At 40.9% G+C, this 24970-nt stretch overlaps 2 protein-coding genes across 4 annotated transcripts; one reads left to right on the forward strand and one right to left on the reverse strand.

Annotated features, from left to right (window-relative positions):
* Positions 1-213: 213 nt before the first annotated feature.
* Positions 214-9796, reverse strand: tsnax (translin associated factor X). The gene is made up of 6 exons (XM_022241574.2): positions 9676-9796; positions 9239-9294; positions 5829-5937; positions 3782-3898; positions 2835-3102; positions 214-1944 (listed from the first exon to the last, which is right to left on the reverse strand). Exons 2-6 carry the CDS (start codon positions 9282-9284, stop codon positions 1516-1518), a joined length of 969 nt encoding a protein of 322 aa, XP_022097266.2. The 5' UTR covers positions 9285-9294; positions 9676-9796; the 3' UTR covers positions 214-1515.
* LOC110982856 (ras-related protein Rab-15-like) lies at positions 9702-24970 on the forward strand. Of its 3 annotated transcripts, none has more exons than XM_022241577.2 (7): positions 9702-9840; positions 16989-17049; positions 17476-17536; positions 18832-18909; positions 19710-19799; positions 20661-20726; positions 20869-24970. In XM_022241577.2, the coding sequence occupies exons 1-7, from the start codon at positions 9717-9719 to the stop codon at positions 21010-21012; spliced, it is 624 nt and encodes a 207-aa protein (XP_022097269.1). In that variant the 5' UTR covers positions 9702-9716; the 3' UTR covers positions 21013-24970. The 3 variants fall into 3 exon arrangements, with proteins under 3 accessions (XP_022097269.1, XP_022097271.1, XP_022097268.1); XM_022241579.2 differs by lacking the exon at positions 9702-9840 and adding an exon at positions 15227-16341 and having other exon boundaries at positions 19710-19809; positions 20869-21007; XM_022241576.2 differs by lacking the exon at positions 9702-9840 and adding an exon at positions 15236-16341.

Genomic DNA, 24970 nt, shown 5'->3' on the forward strand with positions numbered 1-24970 from the left:
TCCAAAAAAATGGACTCTACAGTGATCTTACTGGCTGGTCCAGCTGTACAATGCATTTGTGATGGGAAAATTCTGTACTTGTGTGCATACAGCCCAAAGGTTGCCATTTTCAACTCCATCCCAATACTTTTTGTTGACAATTACCGTGTTACCTGCAAGTTATCGTGTGGGTATTTCATGCAATCTGAGACAATGAACACAGTTTGGAGCTCATTTCTTAAGTCTATTGCAGTTTTTACTACATGTTCTTGATAATGCTCATCACAGGGATCATGATTTCCACCAGCTGTTAGTATTGTGTATGTACAATGTAGGCAAGCATCTGGCTGACTATCCAACCAGGACTTATTTTCGGTAAACCAGTAGGGGAATTTTTGAATTCCATGTTTCTCTAAAATAAAGCAAACTTTTTACAAAGATAAACCGACTTTTTCCAGCAACACACACATGCATACTGGTAGTTCAGCCAGGATTAAAAGTGACAACCTTTGCTTTCCACTGAAATACGTGTCAACTCTGGTACAGGTGCCAAAATAACAAGTGCAGAACAGATACACAAACAGTTTCCTCATAGATGCAACTGATGGGAACTGTGCTTTCACTGGCATTTGCTGTGGCCAATGAAAGCAGTGCATTCATAGAACCAGCTTGTAGGATGGCTGTAGTTCTAGATGTAAAGGAAAACTGAGAAAGGAATGTCCACTTTATCCATTCCCTCATATAAAAAGGTCAGTCAAAACACGGTTGAATTTCTTCAAGAAAATTCGCGTCAGTAGCATATTTTTTGGCATTTTGGGTACAGAAAATGTAACATCTCGGCCTGCCCGTGAACTACTCCACTGTGTCTGGGTTAAATGATTTCACCCTTTTTTGGAAATTAACTCCTAAGATTCCTCAAAATCCACTTGAAGGTTCTTGAGAACTCTTGCAGGACAGAAGATGGCAAAGCTTGCCCATCTTTACTTTTACGTGGGGCTCGATGGCCCTTAAACGGTATAAGGTCAAAGCATGTGACATTGGTTTCTTTTTAAGCAGAGCATTTTGGAGGATTAAGAATGGTTCCTCCACAAAGAAGCTTACAGGAAAGGACTTTAATAATGTTGTCTAAAATTTATGAAATCATTACATATTGTTATAATAATGGCAAGGTAAGAACTCTATACATACAAGTCTGCTCACTCTCAAAGTAATGGTCTACAGATATGTTTGGCAAATGCATTTTTAAGTCTGTCTTTTCATGAACTATTCAGAAGCTACTTTCCACATCTTCTCAACAAATTAAGAAACAGGAAAACATTTAGTTTCCATGCGAACTTACTTACTATCCAGTTTGGGATGTGTCTGTCTCCACCATAGAGGGTTTCACTCTGCATTGGTCAGACTCTTGCCTTCATTTACTTATTACGTTTCTCCATTCTATGCAATTCAATAACAGAGTGGCCTTGACTTGTAAACATTTCAAGTCACTGATATTGTTGGACCATCTTTACTATGGATGGCCACACGGCTGAGAGTTCAAGTATCAAAGTCCTCCATGCCCAGCTCCGAGTTGGGCAGGGAGGAGATAACATCCAGGAGCATGTGCTTGGGGATCTCCGACCCCCGCACCTGTAGCATGTAGCAGGCACTCTCCACCTTGGCCAGGCTCTGCCGCATGACGGCCAGCTTGCGCACAAACTCCCGGCCGGGCCGGTTGCCCAGGAAGCGGCAGCCGTCATGCAGCTGCCGCAGGAAGGCCACCAGTGCAAAGGGGGTCTGGGCATCACCCGCCCCGATGCCGTTGATGCAGGCCCGCATCAGCTCGCCAGTGAAGTCGGCCATCCCCAGGACGTAGTCCGTTGGGGAGAGGTGGAGGGCCAGTGTCCTCATGGGTGGGGTCCTTGGGAGGTTCTCCTGATCGACAGACTCGGGCAAGACCCCTTCAACGGTTGGATCTGATGAATCCTGGTAGGTACATATTAGATATTTCATTTTTTACATTCACAACACCTACACATTTATTACCTTGACGTGTTTTTATCACATATTCTCTTATCTTGTCAATGAACAATGCAAACACTATTGAAGCAACTATGCAACCCAAGGCTCCTAAACGAATTATTCAAAATGTAATCGCAAGCACAAGCAAGACCAATGTACTCTCTGAACTGCCACAAGTCACAGGCAATTACATGTAAGCAGTGTTTCTGTGATACCTAACAAACAATCAACATCCAACTGTTATCCTTCTTAATAACTTCACTTGTCACCATTTGTCGGGGGAAGTTATGAACTGTCTGTTTTGTTCCATCAGGTGCCTGTTTTTTAGGAAAGTAAATGTGAACATAGAAAAGAGACTTAACCATGAAACGGTAGGGTTCTTTGGACCAACTCACAGACAAAGGGTGATTACATGTACCTCATGCTCCCCACTTCTGGCAATCACAAGACCATTCTTGGCACTCGAGTAAAGACACCCATTTCAAGCACCTGTGAGCTGTCAATTCAGTCCAACAATGACTTTCATTTTCATGCACACTGACAGTTCACACTCTCATACGTCAGTCTATACACTGAGAAAAGTGGACGTTCCGTAAAAGTGGTGCATCTGTTTTATACATGTGGTGTCAAATAACCACAACATATCAGTACAAAACTACCCTAATGCTTGGCATGATAAAAGATGTGTTGGAATGGTACTGGAGAAAATGTAAAGGGGATTGGATCTCGGATCTTCAAGTTCTTTGGTAACAACAGAGAGCAACCAGAGGTAATTTATTTTAGGCATTTTGAGAATAGAGGAATTATTTGATCACCATTTAGACATCTCACCAGATTTCCTCCTGTGTACGTACCTTGCTCTTGGAATCCTCTCCATCGGTGGCAGGGACCCTGAACCTCAGCTGACCCCTGACCTCGCCCAGTCCCATCAGCCTCGCCTCGGCTGCATAGCCCAGGAACAGGACGGCCTCCACGTACTCCTGGAGGCCCGGGGACACAGCTCGCTGGAACAGGAAGGGGTCCTCTCCCTCCAGCTCCTGGGCCATGCGAAGGAGGAGGCCCGACTGGATGGCCTCGATCTTGGCCTGGGCTTCCCTGATGAGGGGCTGCTTGTCCTCTTCACTGCGGCAAGGGAAAAAAGTAACCAAGGTTGTGTTAAGAAGAAAAACAAATAAAAACCCTGTAGAAATAGAGATAAATTATCTACCACAAAATTGGTTGTCACAAAGTTTCTGGCTAAGAAAGGAGGAGCATATTGTAGGGATCTGGGAATTCCCCATTTAATTTAGCGAATTGTGTGATCTTTGAACCTTGTGCACGTCTTCAAGGCATGATTGGCCCACGTGGGTGCACAGAATGTACAGTACAAGTATTTTCTGTAAGTCTTGCCTGTCGGCCGGAAGTGGCCTACAATGTGATACTTTTTGGCGGCACTGAAGTTGGGCGAGTTTCCAAGTTTTTTTCGGGAAAGCGGGGTGTGCTGTGGGAGACGACTGGGTGGATGGACATTGTGATGGCTCGGCCGGGAATCACATAGATTAGCACCAGTTTAATTGTCCAAGCAGTTGTGATTATAAAAGAAATCCAGTCCACTTGAACACCCAAGTCTTTCAGTGTCTGCTGAACTTTCTTTTTGCCTGCCTGGCCTCCAATTCCCCCTTCAGTGGCGGACGGACCGCCGCCCCCGAGCGATCGGCCAGGGGGCCGGACCGCTACAATATTACAAAGGTTTTACAATAAGAGTATAGTGACCTCCAAAGAGTTTTCCCTAAAGAACAACCGGAATTCCCTGGAATCTCACTTTGTAATGCGGTGGAGCAGGAATATGGTTCGCTTGCTCTCGATGGTTACATCTCGGCTCAGTTTGACCAGCCGCTCGTGCTTGTCGTGCTTGGCATCCAACTCCGACTGGAAGACCCTTACAAGTTGAGAGGAAGCCGCCGAGAGAAAAAGAACAATTTGAGGCAACAGTGTGCACGGTGGTGGAAATATGTGCTGGCATATAGGCAGGATGGGGAATGGCTTAAAAATCATTATAACACTGGTATGCTGGCCATGCAAACTTCAACAGCAGGAGGGGGCAGGCACTGACCACAATAAACTGACCACTGTGGTGTGAAACACATAGTACCCTCAGTTTCACCTAGGGTGCTATGAGTCCCTTGGGTGTTGAAACATATTCCACATCACAGTGGTCAATAACTGTTTAGTTTATATACATATACGTGTCTTGAATTCTTTTGCAATGTTTCCCTCGAATGAGGTCTCAAATGTAATCGAAACGAGTGTCTCCGCCCGTTGCTGTACAGCAAGTTGTACGACTCAGCGCACTGCCATATCAGTTTGATCGTGTTGATCACACGGGTCTTGCTCGAGGGCAATATCTTTGCCTCATCGTAAAAACCATTCTTTGGAGAAGAATTTGCATGTGCCTTCCAAGTCAACGGACAAATTTGAAGAGTGATACACCCTCCATCCTCCCGGGATTTACACCCAAGGGTGCACTGCCTGAAAATCTCATCAAGTGATGCTGGGCACACATGATTCCTCAGTTGTACAGCAACTGGATTGCAACAGCTTTTTAGCTAGCGAGCCATGCAGCCATGTGTAATCTAGATCCCAAAAAATGTGAAAATAAAATCTGAGCTAAAATTCAATCTTTTCCCATGCTTTTTCCTGGCCCCCATCAACCAAGTCCAACATAGAAAATATGCTGCAGTAAAGCATATGTACGCTGGGACTACGGTTCAGAAGTTTGGTTTGAACATATCAATGCCGGTAGGTGGGTTCCCTTAAATGTACAAATAATGAACTACAGCATCGTATCTATGAATTTATAACAAAATAAATAGAGGGAGCCATACATTGTACTTGTTCAACAGCAATCGATCGTACACATAATCAACCTCAACCTATGGTAATCGTTAGCTGCCATATTGAGCCCACTCTCACACAAGGTACACAAGGTCGACATATAATCGTTCCGGGGCTTGCGCTGCTTGCTCACAATATCATCCAGAATGAAACGAAAATTAACAGAATTTCTTCTCGAAGGCAAGGGCTGGCCTACACGTAATCTCTGTTATTGTCAATAATCAGCATAAAGCTTGTTTAGGTTCTTCTACCTTAACGATGGAAAAAATTGTCAAACTCTTCCGATGCCATGTTCAGACTCGTGCACAGGTGTGAGCACGTGGCCTGCCTGTGGTGTACGTGTGTGCGTGTACAGTGTGCATATGTACACGTACATGTACTACGCATGTGCAACATATTTTTCATCCACATTGTACATGTACATACTGAGATTCATTTTATATTATTATTTATTTTTGTTTGCGTATCACATAATAATCTGAATGTACTGTATTGCAAACAAAAAGGCAGAAAAACGTTTGTCAAGTACTACTGAATAAAGTGGTTGTGAGAAATTTGTTCAAAGGTGCCATTATTCGCTTCTTTGTTGCAGGGCTGTTTAATCACACTATATAAAACAACAATTGCACACGTTTTACAGTTGAATTTTTTTATCTAAAAACTGTTATTTTTTTGTTTGAAAAGGCAAAACTCTCAGAAAAAAAGTCAGAAATTTATCAGAGACCACGAGAGAGAATCTAAAACAGGCAGAGCTTCCAGGTCCCTTACGCAGGCCCTGTTTCCCCGCTGTAAGGAACTTCGCGCTGCACGCTTGTGTTACGTGCTTCGCGCACAAAGTTTCAATGCCAACAAGATTGCACTCCCTGTTTTTCATTTCGCACTCCCCCTTTTCAAATCCTAGCGAAAACACTGAACTGCAATTTACATTAGCTCTTTCTTGCCGATAGCTGCTTCAAGCTAGCATGTACATGTACCTGAATGTTTTGACAACTTCTGAATTCTCATCTACTGCAGGCCTGGCTCCCTTGCGTACTTTCTGGCTTGCTGGCCATGAATCATCTGCCTGTGATCTCTTCATAGGTCCTAAAAACAAGCACTTGGTGAAGTCAGTGTAAAAAATTACGAGTTTTCTATTGAGATTACCTGCACCTTTAATTCCAGGACTGACTGTGGCCACTTGAAATTGGCCGAAGTGATGAATTTAATCTTCCTGTTGGTCTCATGCCTTAACAACAAACCGCAATACATTCCATATAATTTCAATAACAATGGTGCATCCCACAGGGAGATTCCCCCAGAACTATGTTAATTTTTAATCAACCCTATTTTAGGAGTTAAGAAGCCCCTGGAGCCATAGCGACCTCCCCCTTATCTTGTATCCTGCTGTTTCCCACTACTGTATACATGTAAATCAACTTCATCTTCTCTCTTACCAACCACCTCTTTGTCTACATACATGTATATACATACAATATGTACATGTGTTAAAATCTTCTCCAATTCTCCCCCACCCCCGGTGAAGGTTGCCTCGTGTAAAGTTAGTGTCCGCATCGGACACTTTTTGGCATGACTCTGTTACACGCACGTCCCAACTTTGTCCACTGCCCCAACTTTGCTGAGTGCCAACTTCAGGCTTGCCCAACTTACTTCGTCTACACCAGTTGGGGTAGAGGACAAAGTCAGGCCGTAACAACAAGCGCGTACAATCTACGTTTGCTGAGCATGCCCAGTGCATGAGTTGCAATCCAGCCATCTACCGTATGCACAAAGTCTATGGGTCATGACAGAAAGTGTTTTCAAAGAAACCTTGACTTTTTTTTCACTCCTTCATTACACGTAGTGCCGTTTTTACTTCATCTCCAGAATCTTAAGGCGAAGGCAGAGTGACAAACTCCATTGATTCTTCTATGAGTAGTTCTCAAGTCCCTGACCGTATAGTCGCCAGGTCTTCTACCACTTGCTATGAAAATCAATCGGACTTGACAGTAGGTGGCAAAATTAGGGACCTGGCGACTATTTGGTCAAGGACGTTAGAGGTTTCATCAGATGTACACTTTTCTAAGTAACTTGAAGTCCAGACAGGCCTAAGTGGTGGTGGGATGCGGAACTCTTTCCCATACATGATTTAAGTGGATGGGGGAGATGCACCTACATGTAGCTGGTGTCCCCCCCCATTTTTCATATTTTTAAAGCCATTTTTCCTAATTTTCAACTGGTAGGCCTAAATATAGAGTTACGAACATTTTTAAAAAATATTCCCATTTGCATATTTGGGTTTCCCTCCATTTGAAATACCCCTCCCCCTTTGTGAACACTGAGTCCCCTCCCCCCGCAGCCACCTTAGGTCTCACGCTGAGGGACGGATGTGAAGTTAGTTCCTTGTTTGACGTTCGACATTCAGTGTTGAACAAATAACCATTTGATATTCGAACACTGAATAAGTAACCGTTTGACATTCAGGATGCACATTCCTAAAAGTGATGGAGTGCAAAAGGGACCCCTAAAAAATCACATTTTGCCGCCATGCACATCCACCCCCATGTACCCAATTTACACTGAATGCCTCAAACCACACTTTTCTCAAATCGCAATAAAATACTCAAACCCCATGCCCTGCCTGAAGATTACATTTATCCTGATATCATTCTTCTAATCAATCAGAGACGATTCCTTGCAACCTGGGGCATGGCAGGCCCGTAGGCTGGGGGGGTTCAAACGGTCGCCCCCGCTCGCTTCCGAGTTCCGCTCGTTGTCGGATTTTTTTGGGGGGGGGTAATAAATATATAATTTTAATATACTACAATTTTCGGAAAGTAAGCTGCAGTTTATACATTGATTCTCATGCAGAAAATATCTCTGCGGTTTATCATGTTTATAATGAACTGCAGGTGGTTTATACGGCAACGTTTAAAGAATGAAATCAGTCACTAAATGCCGCTCCATGCCTTAGCGTAGCCTAACCTGGGATGCCGCCCAGCTGACCAGCCACGCATACCAGCCACCTGGCACAGTATTCCGAGCGCAGGGACAGGGCATTCATGTTTTCATTGGTTGCCGTTTACATTGGCTCTACTCACGAGTTGGAAATGAAGGAAACCAGGCCACAAAGACTGAATAGACTTGTAAATGCACCGTAAGTACCGTTCACACCTCAAATATTGTGTGGTACATCTGTTTGTTTTTGTCTTTTCCGGTTGTGTCATCCATGTTGCTTATCATTTTACTGGTCTCAAAAAGAACAGCTGCATGGCCTACCCAGCGAGGACTTGGGACAAAATCCAGTCCACTAAAATTGGTATTTTCAAGGACTCAAGAAAGTTTAGGCACAATGAAAACACTTGTTCGCGCGCTGCTTCACGTTACAATAACAATGCGCACCAAAAAGTGGCGCGGACCCTGTGGACACTTCGAAATTTCGCTTCTAATGTTTGTGTATGGAGCAATATTTTATCTCCAATTTCGCCAAAGGTGAAATTTAATCAAACTCCAAATATTTTGATTCATAAATGTTAATTTCATATACCCGCTGCAAAGTTCAAATGACATGTTAATATGGTCTGATTTTCCGATTTTTTTTTGAAGTGCCAAACGAATTCCCCCCGAAAATATTTTTTTAACCATTTTTTAGTTAGGTGAGTGGAGGTAATAATGATTTACTAGAATGTATCACTTTCTTAGAAGTTCTGAAATTTTTTGTGGGATTTTCTGAGATATTTTAATAAAAATGTTCATACCATTCGTTCGCCGTCACCCAGTGCCCGATTCAAGGTGCCGGGTGAAGAGCCAATTCATTACCAGGCCAATTTACAATACGCCGTGAATATTGAAACTGAAGTAGGGGGCCTATGCAAGTTTTACATCCATCCTGGTCTCTGGTCAGGCCTGCATGGGGTTCCTCCGGGTCAAAAAAGCCCTTAACTTAGAAATGTAGTTGACAAAGTTTTTCTGTTCCTTTTGCACTCCATTGCTTTTAGGGATTTGCATCCTGAATGCCAAACGGTTACTTATTCAACATTCGAAAATCAAACAGTTACTTCTTCAACACTGAACGTCGAAAGTCAAATGAGGAACAAGTAACTAGGCCTAACTTCACACCACTGCTGGAGGAAGGAAGAGAAACATATGCTGAAATGCTGGCAGTGGCATGATAATGTTACGCCCCAACGAGACATTTCCCACAGACATTGGTCAACAATAGTTGGGCCAGCCCAACTGCAGCACTACAGTTGGGACTGTCCCAACTATAGTTGGGCCCACATGTACATGTACTAGGCCTATACTATAGGCATGATACTATGGGGCTTAACAATAACATGCTGTGTACAAACATCACATGATTAAAACTAAAAAGACCCTTTCCCAAAAAGACACTCCTCTATCTTACCCTTGGGTCTTTTCCCATCATCCCTCCGACGGTCGGAACGGACCATGCTTCTATTTCTAGAACAGAGTTCCCAAGAAAGTAAAACTTGTTAAACATGCAACATTCACGACATTTATAACGTGATGCGTTGAGCATGTTGTAAGATACACATGTACATGTATATAGTCTGGTAACTTCTTTTCAACCATTTTTCCTGCACAGTTTGTATAAGATTTGTATGGAACCCAGCCACTACATTTATTGAGTCAATTGATCGCGCGTGTCGACACCTGACGAAGGCCGGTGGATGTTGCACACACTGCATGCATGCAACTTGCAGTGGAATTGGCTAAACCGACGATGATGACCAGGATGATTGATGCTAGAAAGTAATCTAACCCCGCCCGTTTCCTTTCAATTGCCAAGTCATGTTAATAGTTTATGGACTAACATCTTACCGACGTTTCAACTGTTTGGAGTGTTGCAGAAAATCTGAGCCATGGCGAAGCAGTACGACATTTTGATTCGCATGCTGATGATTGGTGACTCGGGTGTGGGCAAGACGTGTATGCTGTGCAGGTTTACTGATGAGGGATTCATCACTCCACACATCTCTACAATAGGTTTGTATGGGAGTGGTGGTGGCCCGGTGGTGGGCCGGGGGGGGGAGGTACATGTACAGTGCTGTAATGTCGAACAGAGGTTTGGACAACAAAAACAACGACAGCAAAACAAAAAAGGGAAGAATTCTACATATACTACATGTACTTGTAAGTAGTATATACTACTACTACAGTACTCGTAAGTAGTATATACATGTACATGATCATTCTAATTTTTCCTAAAAATTACGGTGTAGGCCTGCCCTACATTATGTATCTAGCTGGCCCTAGTATGAGCCATACAGTGTAGCATTGAAATGCCCATTAAAGTCCAATTTGGTAGGGAAATTAACTTAGAAAATACTTAAACTTTTTCAGACCTGTCTGATACAATTTGTGTACAGGGTGTCAAGTGGCATCCTGGAATTCTATTCCCCAAATCAAACTGACTGGTTGACAAAACAGAGAAGGCAGATTTAATAAAATGGACAACATGTTATGCATGTAGCAAGGGCATGTACCAGACTGGGCCTACCAGTACATGGACAGTAGGAGATTTGTTAGTCCACTTCTTTGTTGAAATGAAAGAGGCATGTACCGAAGTGTGACATCACTGTGAACCAGAAAGTGCAGTGCAAACGAATGGAGTACGCATGCGTTTTGGTTGGTTCTCGCGCTGGTTCTCGTGCTAATGCCTTTTACACACTAATTGTGCACGTGACTTTTTCACTTCGGTACCCTACATGTATATGAACCCCACAATGCTGGGGGCAAAGGGTGTGAATATTGCTACAGGTATGACAAAACTGGCTGTTTGCTGAAATGATGCCAGCTACATGTACATGTAGGTCTATATTAAATTACTAGAATGCTAACTTCTCATTCTCTGCGCAGAGAAAATTTGACACTGTCCTGGGCACAGACATTTTTGAATCCATGTGCATGCTTGTAGAACATTCACAATTGAATGGAATGAATATCGAATTATGTACTGTACTTTGAATGCAACCAGGTACCGATAAAATCTGTTTAAAAATAATCATGTCAAAATTATCTGCAGCACATACGTGTACACATTTGCGTTGCTTATGCACAGCAAAATAGACACTCATTTACTGATTGTGTATTTACATATACATGCCGGTTGTTGTGCATTGACATTGTTGACGTATCATTTTAGAATACAGATGCAATAGCTGTACAAAAGCTTTAAAAAATTTTGACTTTTCCTTAGATTTGTGCACAAACATGGATGCGCCCTGCAGGCATCACTTTGTACATGAGACAGCGCGCTAGATTTTATACATACATGTACATGTACCGGTACCTCTGTGGGTGATGCTTACATGTATATCAAGCCTTAAAAGTTACACAAGTCAATTTTCTGCCCTTCTAATGTCTGTGACTGCATCGTAGTTGCTAGATCCATCATTTTGCCACCTACATGTATGATGTCTGGTTTGTTCTCACAGCAGGAGGCAAAATTTGGGACCTGGTGACTATACAGTCATATGGACGTTTCTGCTGTACGTTATTGAATTCTGAAAAAAATTGTGTATATGGTCAGTGGGCTCTGTAAATTTGTGGCAGAAAGGCTGCAGGCTTGTGCCTCAAGTGAGAAGACCACGCTCAATGTACATGTATACAAGTACCTACTATTAATTTAGTCCTGTCGATATGGGCAGCCAAACTTTGCAGAAATGTCACCCTTGGTTTTGTATGTTTCACCTCCAAATGTACCTGTACATGTACACGTACATTTGCCCTGTTACTTTTAAAGAGGGCCATATTTTCATGTAGTGGTAGTTAGTGGGTATCAATTGTTGTTTGAAGCTAGTTGCTTGAAAGTTTCCAATGCTTAATGCACAGCCCATTTACCAGTTTCAGGCACTGGAGGTCCACAGTACATGTACATTATGTACCAGCAAGGGGGATACATCATTGGAACTTTTGCCAACAGGGAGGGAGAACTGTTGGGGGAGTGGGAGGGGACATGACCCCACCATCGTATCAGTGAAGGGCCTGGGCAACTCTTTAGCCACTGTTGGTCCTGGCATAGTGAGTTATTTATTTGGTTTTGTACCAACTGTTAGCCTTTGTTTGACCAGCCACTCACCTGTAGACAAAAGGAAGACCAGACCCTGTATGCCACTGAACTACATGTACAAATATGTATGTGCCAGTATTCTTCTTATTCACATAATGCAGCAATGCAGTGGGCATGCATGAAGACTAAATAATTGTGAAGAAGGGAAGGTAGGCTTACATGTGTGTATGTGTACTATGTTGGGTTCTGTAGCAAGAATCCCAAAATGTAAGGCATTAAGACCAACAGGACAAGAAACTGGATGGCTCACAAAACAGGTCTGAACATCTTTCACAGCATCTGGGTGCCAAGTTTCTCTTTCTTCAGGTTATGGCCAAACTGCCAAATTGGGTATGTTGTGCCTATGGCTTCAGTTTTGACCACTGATGTGCTATGTTAAACACTTCCCTTTCTAAATAGCTGCCAAGTTTCAACCCAATCGGACATGCACTTACATGTACATGTATATATAGAGATATAGCACTTTAACGGATGCACCTTTAATGTCACGTGACTCGTCAGGTTGTGACATTGTCATCACTTGAGGTCAGTCTGTAGCTCCAAGCAGTCTAAGCACTAGTCTTGGATGATGCCATTCACTGAACTTACAACTACAAATTATGCCACTGTACATCAATATACATGTACATGTATATCTCTTAAAAAGTTGGTATACATAAAAAGTATACCAAGATAAAAATTACTGTAATAGCAAAACTACTTTATATATGGGAAAGAGAAACATATCTCTAGAAAGGGCAGAATGCCCTCTTTGCAATGGTATACAGCTTGTGATGTTATTGACACAGATGAGTGAACAAACTAGACCAATGTTAAGGGTACTGAAATCTGGCACTGTGACAAGTTTGCATAAGTGATTAACAAGGCTAGACCATGCAAGTGTGCAGAATACCAAATGCCTTTGCTTTAAGAACGCATTCTTGAAAACAAGGAATGTACCTAAATCAATCTTATCTGCTTTGTTTTCGCTACTTACCTCATCAGTTTAATGTGCTAAGTCCTCCACATGGCCACCATTCCTGTCAATGCACATCTGACATCTTCGTAATACAGATGTATGTCCCCTACTGCTCGTCTGATCATTTCAAGGTCTTGACGGAGATTATTGACTTCTTCCACTATTCTTGCACGTTAACTCCTGAACATTAGCTGAGGGCACAGTGAAAAATTGGTTCTGCAGGTAACACCATAAAAAGGAATCGCCTTCACCCCACATGCTGACTTTTTTTAATCACATATGCAACTTGTCACAGTGCCAGATTTCAGTCCCCCTAACATCGGTCTAGTTTGTTCACTCATCTGTGTCAGCAACATCACAAGCTGTATACCATTGCAAAGAGGCATTCTGCCCTTTCTAGTGATATGTTTCTCCCATATATAAAGTAGTTTTGCTATTACAGTAATTTTTATCTCGGTATACTTTTTATATGGACACCGTGTATAGTGTCTGCTGGTTTAGTCATAGGCTTCCGATTTTAAAATGCTTGAAATTGCAAAAGATTGAAGAGATATGTATTAGATATCTCAACTTACTCAGCCAATTGAATATTCATCCCCTATATTTTCTATAAATTTGTGAAAAATCTGTTTGTTGTAAAATGATTTCAGCAGGTTAGCTTTTGTTTCATAGGTTTTTCTGTACTTGGGGCCTCAGTCTAAACTTTCACTTCAGCTCAATGTGAAGAACCATTGGACAGTCCTCAATGGAGAGAATTCCATTAATCAACAACATGCTCAAAAATGCAATGTAACCAGTTCAATTGATTCGACCTCTACTTGAGTGGTGTTGCAAACATTGGTTTGTCTCAGCTGGTGTGTTTGTGTACCAGCTGTCTTTCGGACATGTACATGTAATAACTGAATACTTCTCAGTGCACTGAACTTTTCTGTTATTGGGTCATTTTTTCTCCATGCCACGTTTGGACAGGCTAAAGAAAGGCACCATGATGGTCAGCCAGATGGCCATTGGTAAAGTGTACTGTCTTGATATCATTGGAGAAAATCATGGACTATTCCCCATGGTCACACTAGCGTAACTGCTATAGAAACTGTTTAATTAAAAATGTATGGAAAATTTGAGTTTCTAAGGTGTGAAACAGTTACATGTAACATGAGTTGCAGTTACATAACACAGTCATTTGTAAATTCTCAGTGTTGCTTCCGTGTGAACCTGTTAACCAAAACAAAAACGATTTTAATTTTCATGCTGAGGACAACACCCACACACCTACATGTAATGCACAATTTCAAAAGGGGGAAGGGAAGTTAACTACATGTACATGTACATTTATGTGTGTGCACATGTCAAAATGTATACTAAATATACAATATACATGTACATGTTTGTCAAAATGTCAAATGTACATGCATACATGTACACGTGTATATTTATGTACATGTACAAGGCATCAGTGTGTTTTGCTGGACCCAGTTGGATACATGTAGACGTACATGGACATGGGATTGTGGTGAGCCCATTCATATTATTGGAGCTTGCCTAAAGATACAAAGGCTGATATTATTGATACCATTATGCAGAAAGAAACACTTCCAAATTGGACTTTGTTGCATTTTTTCCTATCCATAGAGGTCCTGCATTCCACAGATATTTGGCTGGGTCTTTTTTAGACCCAGTTTTAGTGTTTTTCTTGGATGTGTATACATGCACAAATACACTGTATGTAAAAGGGGTATTTCAGGGTCTTCACCTTAGTTTTGTGTTTAACCACAAATTTTTTTGGATAATATTTTAATACCGATATAAACATTAACTGAAACCACATTATTTTACAAAGCAGGATTCTGTTGTATCACTCTGGTATAAATCCATACTTAGGCTGGTACATGTATTCATTTAAGCACATCACTGTCATTGTACAGTAGCTGTTTGCAGCAGTCAGTGAGTTCTTTAGATGTATTATAAACTACGTGCACATGGTTGTTGTCCCCAAGTCTGGCATGTTCCACTCCTTGCCATGTACATGTACATGGAGGAACTAGGATATTTGGACATGGTCATTGTTTCCATTGCAAAGCCCCTGTCAACTAGCAGTCTAATATTCCTACATTATGGTCAGTGTTTCCATTACAAAGCCCCTGTCAACAAACAGTCTAATATGCTACATTATTAATCTTTTGGCGCAGACTCAAATGGAAAACAGTATGCATTGTATGCACAGTATAGATGCATTATATATGTATCTACATGTATTTCTGAACCTGTATCATAGTTTCACTTTTGTATATATACTTTGCATGAGACATACATGTATACATGTATGTAAATGACCCTCTAGGGCATCTTTGTTGAACGTCCTTATAATAATGAAGGTACATGTACATGTGTGTATATTGCATTTTTTCCATTATGTATATGTACATGTACATGTATATACACTGTATGTACCAGCTATGTATAAAATAAACGTATGGTGTACCATACATGTACAGTACTCAATTAATGATGATTAAATGCCTGGGGGTAATCCAGTAAATGCATGTGGTTGTAGAACACTGCTCTAAATGTTACATACATGTATTTTTATAATCTAACTGTTTTAATTTTTCTTAGCTGTTAAAAAGTACATGTGTGGTATAACAACAGAGGTACAACAGGTGCATTACATGTATGTTGGCAGTACACATGTTTTGTCAGTACAGTTGGTTGTTTTGCAGTTTGCCTTGTGCCTTCTACCATGGAGGAAGGAACACAGTCCTTCCTCCATGCTTCTACTGAGCAGTACAGAATCCCTTATTGAGTACCGAAGTGACTACGTCACGCGCACAGTTATGTGTATAGAAAGCATTAACGTGAGAACCAGTGCGTGAACCAACAATGCACTCGTATTCCATTTGTTTGTACAGCACTTTCTTGTTCAAAATGACATCACACTTTGGCACTTTCTAGCACACAAAATACTCATACAAATGTACTGCTATGTATAATGTAAGGACAGTGCATACATTCTTAGACACATACACTGTACAACTACATGTATATATCCAGGTACGGTACATGTGAGTACCGGTACATTGTTTGTGTTCATACGTACGGTACGGGTATGTGCATCGTCAATTCGGTTTCAGCCACGTCAAAGAACTGGCCATTTTAACTTGCATTTCTTACGTGTAAGAAAGATTTTGATTTGTACACCTTCCATGCCTTCAAATGAACATGAATGCCCTGTAAACCTCTGTGGAGTTGCACACACCTTTGAAACTGCTGTGCACCTGACACATGCCCTTCCTTAGCGATCATGAATCAACCGCACCCATAGGCATCTCAAAGCCCTTTTTGTGTGCATTCAGTCCTCTTGGAGTTCAAACCTACATGTATGTGTATAAGTTTCCACAAAAAAGCACAAAGCTTGACAGACATGTACATACATGTACCGGTAGAACCAGCACACCAAATGGTGAGTGTCATTTGTGCACCTTTTACCGTTTACTGGCTGTGGTCTACATGTATGTGTAGGTATTGTTTTGATGTCCATGGTTACACATTACTGTCTACTAGCGGCACTTCAGTTATTGTTTATAAGATCTTGTACTATTTGACATTATCTGCCCCCTCCCCCCACACACAATCGAAGGACACAGTCTGATTGCTCATGCAACACATAATGTTTGGGACGAGCAGTCAATCAGTGCAGTCCCATGATTGCATTGCTCTATAGGTTGATCCAGTATAAAATTGCTATAGGCTGATGGGGGATTGTCAGCAAATCATACGGAACTGTAAGAGTGACAGAACGGGCAAGTATCAAATGATTGCACAGGTGGACCAATTGGTGCCCAACACATGCATGGACTACATACCAGCACATATTTGTATTCAAATGTATCCCAATGGCAGACACTTAGACATTTTATGCACGGATAGCCAAATGACAACTGTGATTTTTGTAATCTCAGCCTGAGTGCAAAAAGTTTCTGAGTTATTTCTGAAATACATGTAACTGTGTTCCCCAGTTTTCAATCAATTTTAATGTAATTTTTCAGTTTTAAGGCACAATGACATACAGATACGTACACTTATTTTCCGTCTTTTCTCTGTCCGCAGGTATTGACTTCAAAATGAAAAATCTAGAATTAGAGGGCAACAGGATCAGAGTTCAGATATGGTAACTATGAATTTTTTTTCATGAATTAAAATTTAGAATGAATAATGCATTTACATGTAAATGTACTCCTACGGCACAATGCTTATGGTATAGTGATACATTCCTGTATTGTATAGATTATACTTGCTTCAATTGGCTTGAATCCTGGTCAGCGTTAAACCCAACAAAAACCAATTAATGATGGGCACTTTCTGTGCACAAAATTGGCCTTGCAATGCTGGTACCTCGTACTTGACTCTGATAACCAGTGTTTTCATCAATGACGGTACTGCCAAGTGTAAATTGACTGCTTTGAGTGGCTACTACATGTAAATTGCACAGTTTGGCTTTTGATAGGTGTATGCCTGTGGTCAGTTGGTAGACTGTGGCTGTTTATTTCTTTGATCCTTTTTAAATGCTTTTCTTTTACCTCTGGCATGTTTGAAGGGATACAGCTGGTCAGGAGCGGTATGATACAATCACCACACAGTACTTCAGAAGGGCCCAGGTAAACCTCCAATCAGTTTAGTGAAATCACCATCCTTTTAATATCCCATCAGGACCCTAATTCATGGGGCAGCTTTAAGGGTACCCAGGAGAAAGGTGATGTCTGTTTCTTGAACAGCAAGAATGCATTGGTGAATGTCTCAAAAGTGGGAACACCATAGTGCAATTATTCAACAATCAGAATTAGATGCCGCTACTGCGGTGGCTCAGTGCTCATGGACAGGTGGTACCACACCCCTTTTCGACGAATACGGTGTCCTGATTTGCCACATGCGCAGGTGCGTCAAGCTGAAGAATGTGCGTGCGAGTGAGATGCCGTCACACTTATGGCACCTTATCAGATGAGTCTACAGATCATTCCTATTCTGATGGGGAAGATGTGTTCCCAAATGGGAGCATTGATCAGAGCCTTTCTACTGCTTAACAGGGAATGGCCTGTTCCTGTTTGGAGCACAGTGAAATTCCACAGGGAACTCGCAGTGTTCCATAAGAGAAGATTCCCGGAGAACAGAAACGTTCAAACTTTGGAGACCTTCTCTTTTTTCAACTGTACCTGTGCATGTACATGTATGTTTGTCGCATCATGTTTTCATGCCTATTTTAAATTTGCCTTTACAAAGTCAGTATGACCAGTGTTAATATGAATCGTGTAAATTAAAGTCCAAAATTTTCTGCTTTCTGAAAGTCAAATTCTTCTTTCTTCCACTTACTACATTTTAATATACATGTACATGTATGTGACCAAAGGGTTATCAGATAACCCTTTGGTTACATACATGGACTGTAAATATGTACTGTAGGCCTGCATTTACCGTACATCTACAGGTATATTTGGCATAATGATACATGTAGGGCCTACACGCACCATGCCACTGTGATCTTGGACTGGTCCCCATCCCTATTGATTTATTCATGACATGAGACGTCTAGGCACTATGTAGGGAACGGGGACCAGTGTGATCTCTGCGGTGCGGAGCCGGAGGAAATCAATACCGATTTCTGCAATATTGCAAAGGAAAAACAGGAGGGGAAACGCTTCCAAATGTTACTTTCAAAGTGAATTAAACAGGGAAAACAATCACAAATATTTATTTGTTTTATTTATTTACTTTTTTTAACCGAGAATTGCCTTTTCCGCTTTCTACCCCCAAATCAGCAATTTTTGCAGATTTTCTGCAATGCAGAAACCTCTGGATTTTAGTGTAAACTAATGAAATCACCACCTAGAAGCTTTTCCAAACATTTTGACGGTGTAGTATATAAGTTATATTTAAGTTTCACCTTTTATCTCCTCAGGGTTTTATGTTAGTTTACGACATTACAAGTGAGGCATCATTTCTCAACATTCAGAAGTGGATGACAATGGTAGCAGAGGTATGTAGACTCAGCTATTCTTGTGAATATTAAGTCTATTACACGGAAAGACAGTCAATATCTCAATCATGACAAGGGTGGGTCCTGAACCAAATTTTTTTTGGGGGGGGGAAACTTGATTATTTGGGGGGGTTCAAAAATTTTTGGATTTTTTTCATGCAGCTTTGATGCTTTTTCTTGAGGGTAAGGCTACATTTTTGGGCTTTGTGCATATTTTGGGAAGGAAGAGAAATGAAAAGAGCAAAATGAAATTGCCTTTCTTTTTAAAATTTTGAAAAAACACATAATAATTTGGGCTCCATTTTAAAGGAATCCATGCCCCCGTTGCAACCCCCCCGACCCATCTGCCCTTGAATCACAATGTATTGAACAACTAAAAACCTGATCTACCGGTAGGTTGTCTTACCAGAAGCACTCTTGAAATAGTAGGAATTCCCATGTCAACACTTTTGCATGGAATCTGTTGATAAAAACAAGTTACACTAGCAAAAGTTTTTGACATTGAATACTTGGAACATCTGGAAAAAACTGAATTCTGTGAACTGTGTTTTTTGCTGGTCATGGCAAAATATAGACTTCTTGTACCAGCCGTTACAGATGCCTCGAACATTACATGTACATTTGCAGGTAGTACCCCGGCACCTGTTGAGACAACAAGGGGAAGTACATGTAGTTATTGGATAATTTGAACAATTCTTGTTACACATGTGTATATATCGCATTCGATGCCTACTTAGCTACCGGTACTTGCACCATGCATAAACCATTGCTACTTGTGCTTTTTTTCTTCAATCTGTCAGCACGCAGGCCCAGATGCAGACATGTTTTTAGTGGGAAACAAAAGTGACGCAGAAGCATTAAGGACAGTATCGTTTGAGGAGGGTGAAAGGGTGAGTACAGGTAAAGTTAGTCTGATTCTGCTGCAGTCTTTACCTATGGCAAACCAGCACATTGGTCCAGTGTGATTTGTGCCAGGTATACACGGAGAGTTTTCCCACATCTGGCCAGTCTCTCCATCTTTGGTCTTGGACTGTAACTTGGTATATTTAGGCCTTGGAGGTGGGACCCTCAAACTCAGTGCCACTCCATTTTTTGCCAAGGAAATGTCCAATTGCCTTACAGTGCATGGTGCCAAGGATTGGACCATTCTTATCTGGTTACAACTTTGCATGCAGCATACATTTGATCCCTGAGTCATTCCTTGCATGAAGAAGACCTTCTTTGAAGTGTTTGCTTTTGTTCCATAGAGATATACATGATATAAGCCTATATATACATTCAGGCTTCTTTGAGCATTCATTGTCACTGAATTTTAATACCGACCAGTACCTCCAAGGTGGCATCTGTATGGAAATGGGTGGTTGGTTTGAATTTTCTTGGATGTACTCTTGATAAGCCAAGATTTCTCCACAAGTGATAGTAGAATACTAGGCAGTGGAGGTATATGTATTTCAGAAGCTAACCAGAAATGTTGACATGTGTGCAAGTTTACATATGTCCTGGTAACTGAGGATTCAGGGTAGTACAGGGAATCTCAGTAACACGTCAGCTTGGCTTGGAATATTTTCCATCTTTAGTTCTGTCAGGTCAAGAGTTCGGTTCTGTGAAGAATTTTCTCGCATACTTTCTGAATTCAGTTTTAAACTGGTTGAAATGATTGCATGTGACCAATGTCTGTAAATACAAAGTAGTTTTGTACAGGTGATGCAAATCAGTCAAGATCTCACATCCTTTTTTGATTTGTTGAACAGTTTGCCAGGGCCAATGGAATGTCATTTATTGAGACCAGCGCTCACAACAGCTCTAACATACATGAGGTATGTGTTAAATGTTAACATCCCTGATCTCTTTAGTTTTTCAACAAGACAGGGTGTCTGGTGGCTTTTGTTGGTCACCTTTTTCAATTTTCCCTGATAATGTAAACTCATCATTACCCATGATTCATTTGTCATCATTCAGGCATTTGTTATGCTCACCAAGCAAATCATGAGGAGACGGAAGAAATCCATCGACCGGCAGATGGAGAATATACGACTCTATGCGCGGGAGGACAGCCGAGCTGAGACAGAGAACCCGACGCAAGGCAAATCGGCTTGCTGCTGATGAATGCTCCTGAATCCTTCCAAGTCTCTTATCAGAGTGTTTTTTAATTACCTTGTTTTTTAATGTAGAGCTGTAGAGCTCAATGGAAGACTGTGTTTTGGCCAGTTGCCTTGTTCCCATAGGAAACATTCCATTTCCAAGTTTATAAATTGTGGTTTATATCAAGTGCAACCACTATCAAACAATTGCGCAAAATTATGTGAATGCATGGAGCACTTTATTTTGTTTGAAAAGTCCTAAACGTGCACCATGTAGAATGGTACATGGAAATGACGTGTGCTCCTATGTCCTCTGACGATTGCATGTCACATACACAGTAATGACAGTTACTGTAGTGGCTTTGCGTAATAGCTATCTTGAAGGGTAGTTCTTTTGTTCCACATGGAAACCTAATTTTTGCATACCCTGTGGAACAAAAGCACTTGCCTGCAAGATGGCAGCCGTGCAAACCCTCCATTGGCTCACTATATTTTTCTGTGTATCTTTGCCCCAGTGCTGTCCCACTGTGCTGCATCACACCTTCATACTGGAAGGCTTTTATCAGACCTTTTTTAGCTAAGTAGCCGGGCAAATTATTATTTATTTTTTGTACCAGCCTGCAGAAATTTCACTTGCCCACTGGACAATTTTTTTTGGCAAAATTAACCTTGACTGGATTTTTAAAAGTGCATTATTTCAACTGTTATGGTGGAGTCGCGCTGTCAAAATGAAAACTTAAAAGCATAGGATTGAAAAACTGTTGCAACTGACAATAACCAACAGGTACACTCCAGTTCAAAAGATAAAGAATGCATTTTACTAGCCCTCAGCAATCTTTACCAGAATTTGCACGCTGGTCTAGTGTTAAGGTCAAGGTCTGCTTTTGTGTCTTTTGTAGTCCAGGCAACTTCAGTGAAAGTTGGAGGGTTAAATGCGTGTGTCACATTCTAACATGATAAGTTATTGAGACCAAAAGAATTAAAGTTTTGATATAAAATGCTGTAGAAGGACGAGCATGCACATAGGTACAGAAAAAGGAGTCCTTGAGTCTCTGTGAAAAGGATGGCAAAGTGCTGAAATTTTCTAGCTTTTGCCAAAGTCCTGGAAAACTTCTGGAGAAATAGAATTCAGTCATTATAGTGTTCCCCCTTCCCCTCACCTCCAAGGCACATTTTATAGTCTGACAGTGCCTCTCCCATAAGAAATAGTTGGCAGTGTTTGTGCTTTCCCTGCGAGTGAAGGTAGCCTAATACCAAAAACCATTCCAACTTCAGTAAGTCCCGGTTGTATAAAAATGTGAGTTCTTTCCAATGGGTCTTGACTCCTTGCTCTATATTTCCACTGACTCTTCATAAGAAAATGAATGAGTCAGCTGTGTGGCACGGGGTTAGAAAAAAGTTCCTTTCACAAGGGCAGACATTTTCACATCAAAACTGCATTTAATTTAGTCTTTGGTGCTGGTGGTCTGTCTTTAACTCTTTCCTGATTGTCTTAATTTCTTCATGAACTTTTACATCAGGGTAAGTTATTTATTATATCATAAATATCCATTATTTATTCTATTTATACTGCTCTTGGATACGTAGTGTCATTTATCCAACTTGTAGTTTTCATAGTACACATTCATGTTCTTGTCACACTATTTTATGAGAAATATTTGTAAATATTTGTGCCAAATTATTGACTGCAAGGATGTCACACACTTCAATTCTACTATCCGAATATTTATTTTATCTACTTAAATTTCATATATTATAATTTTCCTGTGGCTTCCGGTTGGATTTCAGGGTCTGAGTGCATTTGTGTATTATTAAAGGAATCATGTGTACATGTGAGTGACTGAAGCATTCGAAATCACAAGTATTTTTCAAAAGAATTGAAATAAGTAAAAAGTGCTTATTAATAACCTTGCCATGGATACCCTTGAATATAGTTAATAGTTGATGAAACGAGAGAAAACACATACATTGTGCATTGTCAAAACTTTGTCAATGTTGAGAGTAGTGGCTCACATCGGTTATCTTGAATTCATTTCTTTACATGCATGTGCACAGGTCTTTAGAAGCAACCATTGACATGTTCTGTAGAGTGAAAATGTATTTATACATTCATGTACTCAATTCAAAAAGAAAACCTTGTTGCTGCCATTTTTGGACAAATGATTACTTGAAATGGCTTCAGCGATAGTTATCCTGATTCGATGGATTGGCTTATGGACAAGTATGTGTTTTATTTTGTACATGTGTATGTGAGGAAGCCAGTCTCCAAGTTGTGCAATGACCTACGTACTCATTCTGAACTGAAGCACATGGTGTTGGGTCTCTTCAGCACTTGCCCTTTTCCCCAATAGACACCCAGGTACAGTGAATATAAGCCTCAAGGGACTGTATCATACCTTCCTTCCCATTGCTTTCAATGAGGACAGTCTCTGGTCAGTGGGTTGCAATGAATTACGGGATCTGCCATTTCTCAAGATTTGGTCTCTGAGTTTGGAATATCCTCCACGTACAGCAGGTCACAGGTTTTACAGTCGCAGGTTTTGCCAGTTCTGCATTCAGTTAACGAAACCTGAAAATTCTTTTTGTCTGTATAATTGTTTTCCTCCCCCACACTGCCCCACAATTAAACTGCTGGGATGAGAAATTGGTTCTCTCATTTTAAACAACAAGGACAGGGTTCCAAAACTATTGTACAAGCAAAAGTACACTGGGGTGGGAAGCTGGTCACTCTAAAGTGACGGAAGGGGTGTTGAAGTTGACAGATGCTCCTGTGTATTCTCTATTACTAATACATGTACATGTATTCATTTCAGTGTAAATTGCAATATTTTTCTGAATTTCATGTTCACAAGACAAAGTGAAGGAACTGTACAACAGTGATGCAGTGCTTTAATGCTGAGCCTTAAGCTTGATTACAGGCCAGAAGCCTTGACCTCGAGGATCAAAACCTTTGCTCCAACACTGCTGTATAGTCATTGATCGGATAACTTCTGAAGCTATAGGTACTCACCTCCCAAAGGCAAATGTGGGTTCTTTATAATATGAGTGGTGGTGAGCTTGCTGTAAAATTGAATGCTTGATGACACGAGAAAGAAAATCTGCCAAATTCTTTACTGCCAAAAGTGTGCCTTGAAGGGTTTCTTTGTTCTATCTCATTTCAGTTTCTTAGTTTTATTTTGTTTGGCTTACATGGGTCAAAGCTGAAAGTTGCCCAGAGTTGCAGGAGCATTTTAGCACTTGTGTCTTTCATTTTAAAATTGTTGCATTTGTACTTGATAGAAACCCCAGGCTTGGGTACACAAGGATACCTTAATGATACTAAGGGACACAAGTTACTGTGGATTGACGTAGAGGTTTTGTTCAACATATTTAATACCACGTCCACTCTGTTACATTGTACTTTAACATTCCACACCTTCAGAATGCTCATTTTTTTTCAGAATTCCTTAATGCCCCATGTATGATGGAACTGATTAACCCTAATCCTCCTAGATCCTTCAAAATCTCCCAGGAAGTTTTTTGGAGGATGTGCAGATTACAGGAGAGGTATTGCCTTATGACTGTTACTTTACATGGGACTTAATGCCCTTGAAATTTTAAAGTACAAAGATTGTGCCATCTGGTTCCTGACGTGGAGCATTGATTCTGTTCTTGAAGTTTACAAAATTTGTGTGACTTATTCAACAATTCCCGACTGAAATGTTGTTGCCTCTCACTTTTGCTGTCAACATCTTTAAGTCATTTACATTGCCAAAATTTGAAACAAATTTTGGAAACAGATGATACAATTTTGTAATATATATGAACTTCTATTTGTTTCATTTCTTCATATTAGTGATGCACAAATTTATGTCATAATATCCTAGTGATGGTTTTGATCTAACTTGAGCTTACTGTGCCTTCTTGCTGCATCATAACACTGTTCTTGGGTTAGGGATGCTCTTCCATATGAAATAAATTGGTCTTCCTAGTTTATACGA

The sequence above is a fragment of the Acanthaster planci genome, linkage group LG01 (assembly GCF_054643075.1).
Source record: "Acanthaster planci isolate LZ-2023a linkage group LG01, COTS_SCS, whole genome shotgun sequence".
Taxonomy (NCBI): Eukaryota; Metazoa; Echinodermata; class Asteroidea; order Valvatida; family Acanthasteridae; genus Acanthaster; species Acanthaster planci.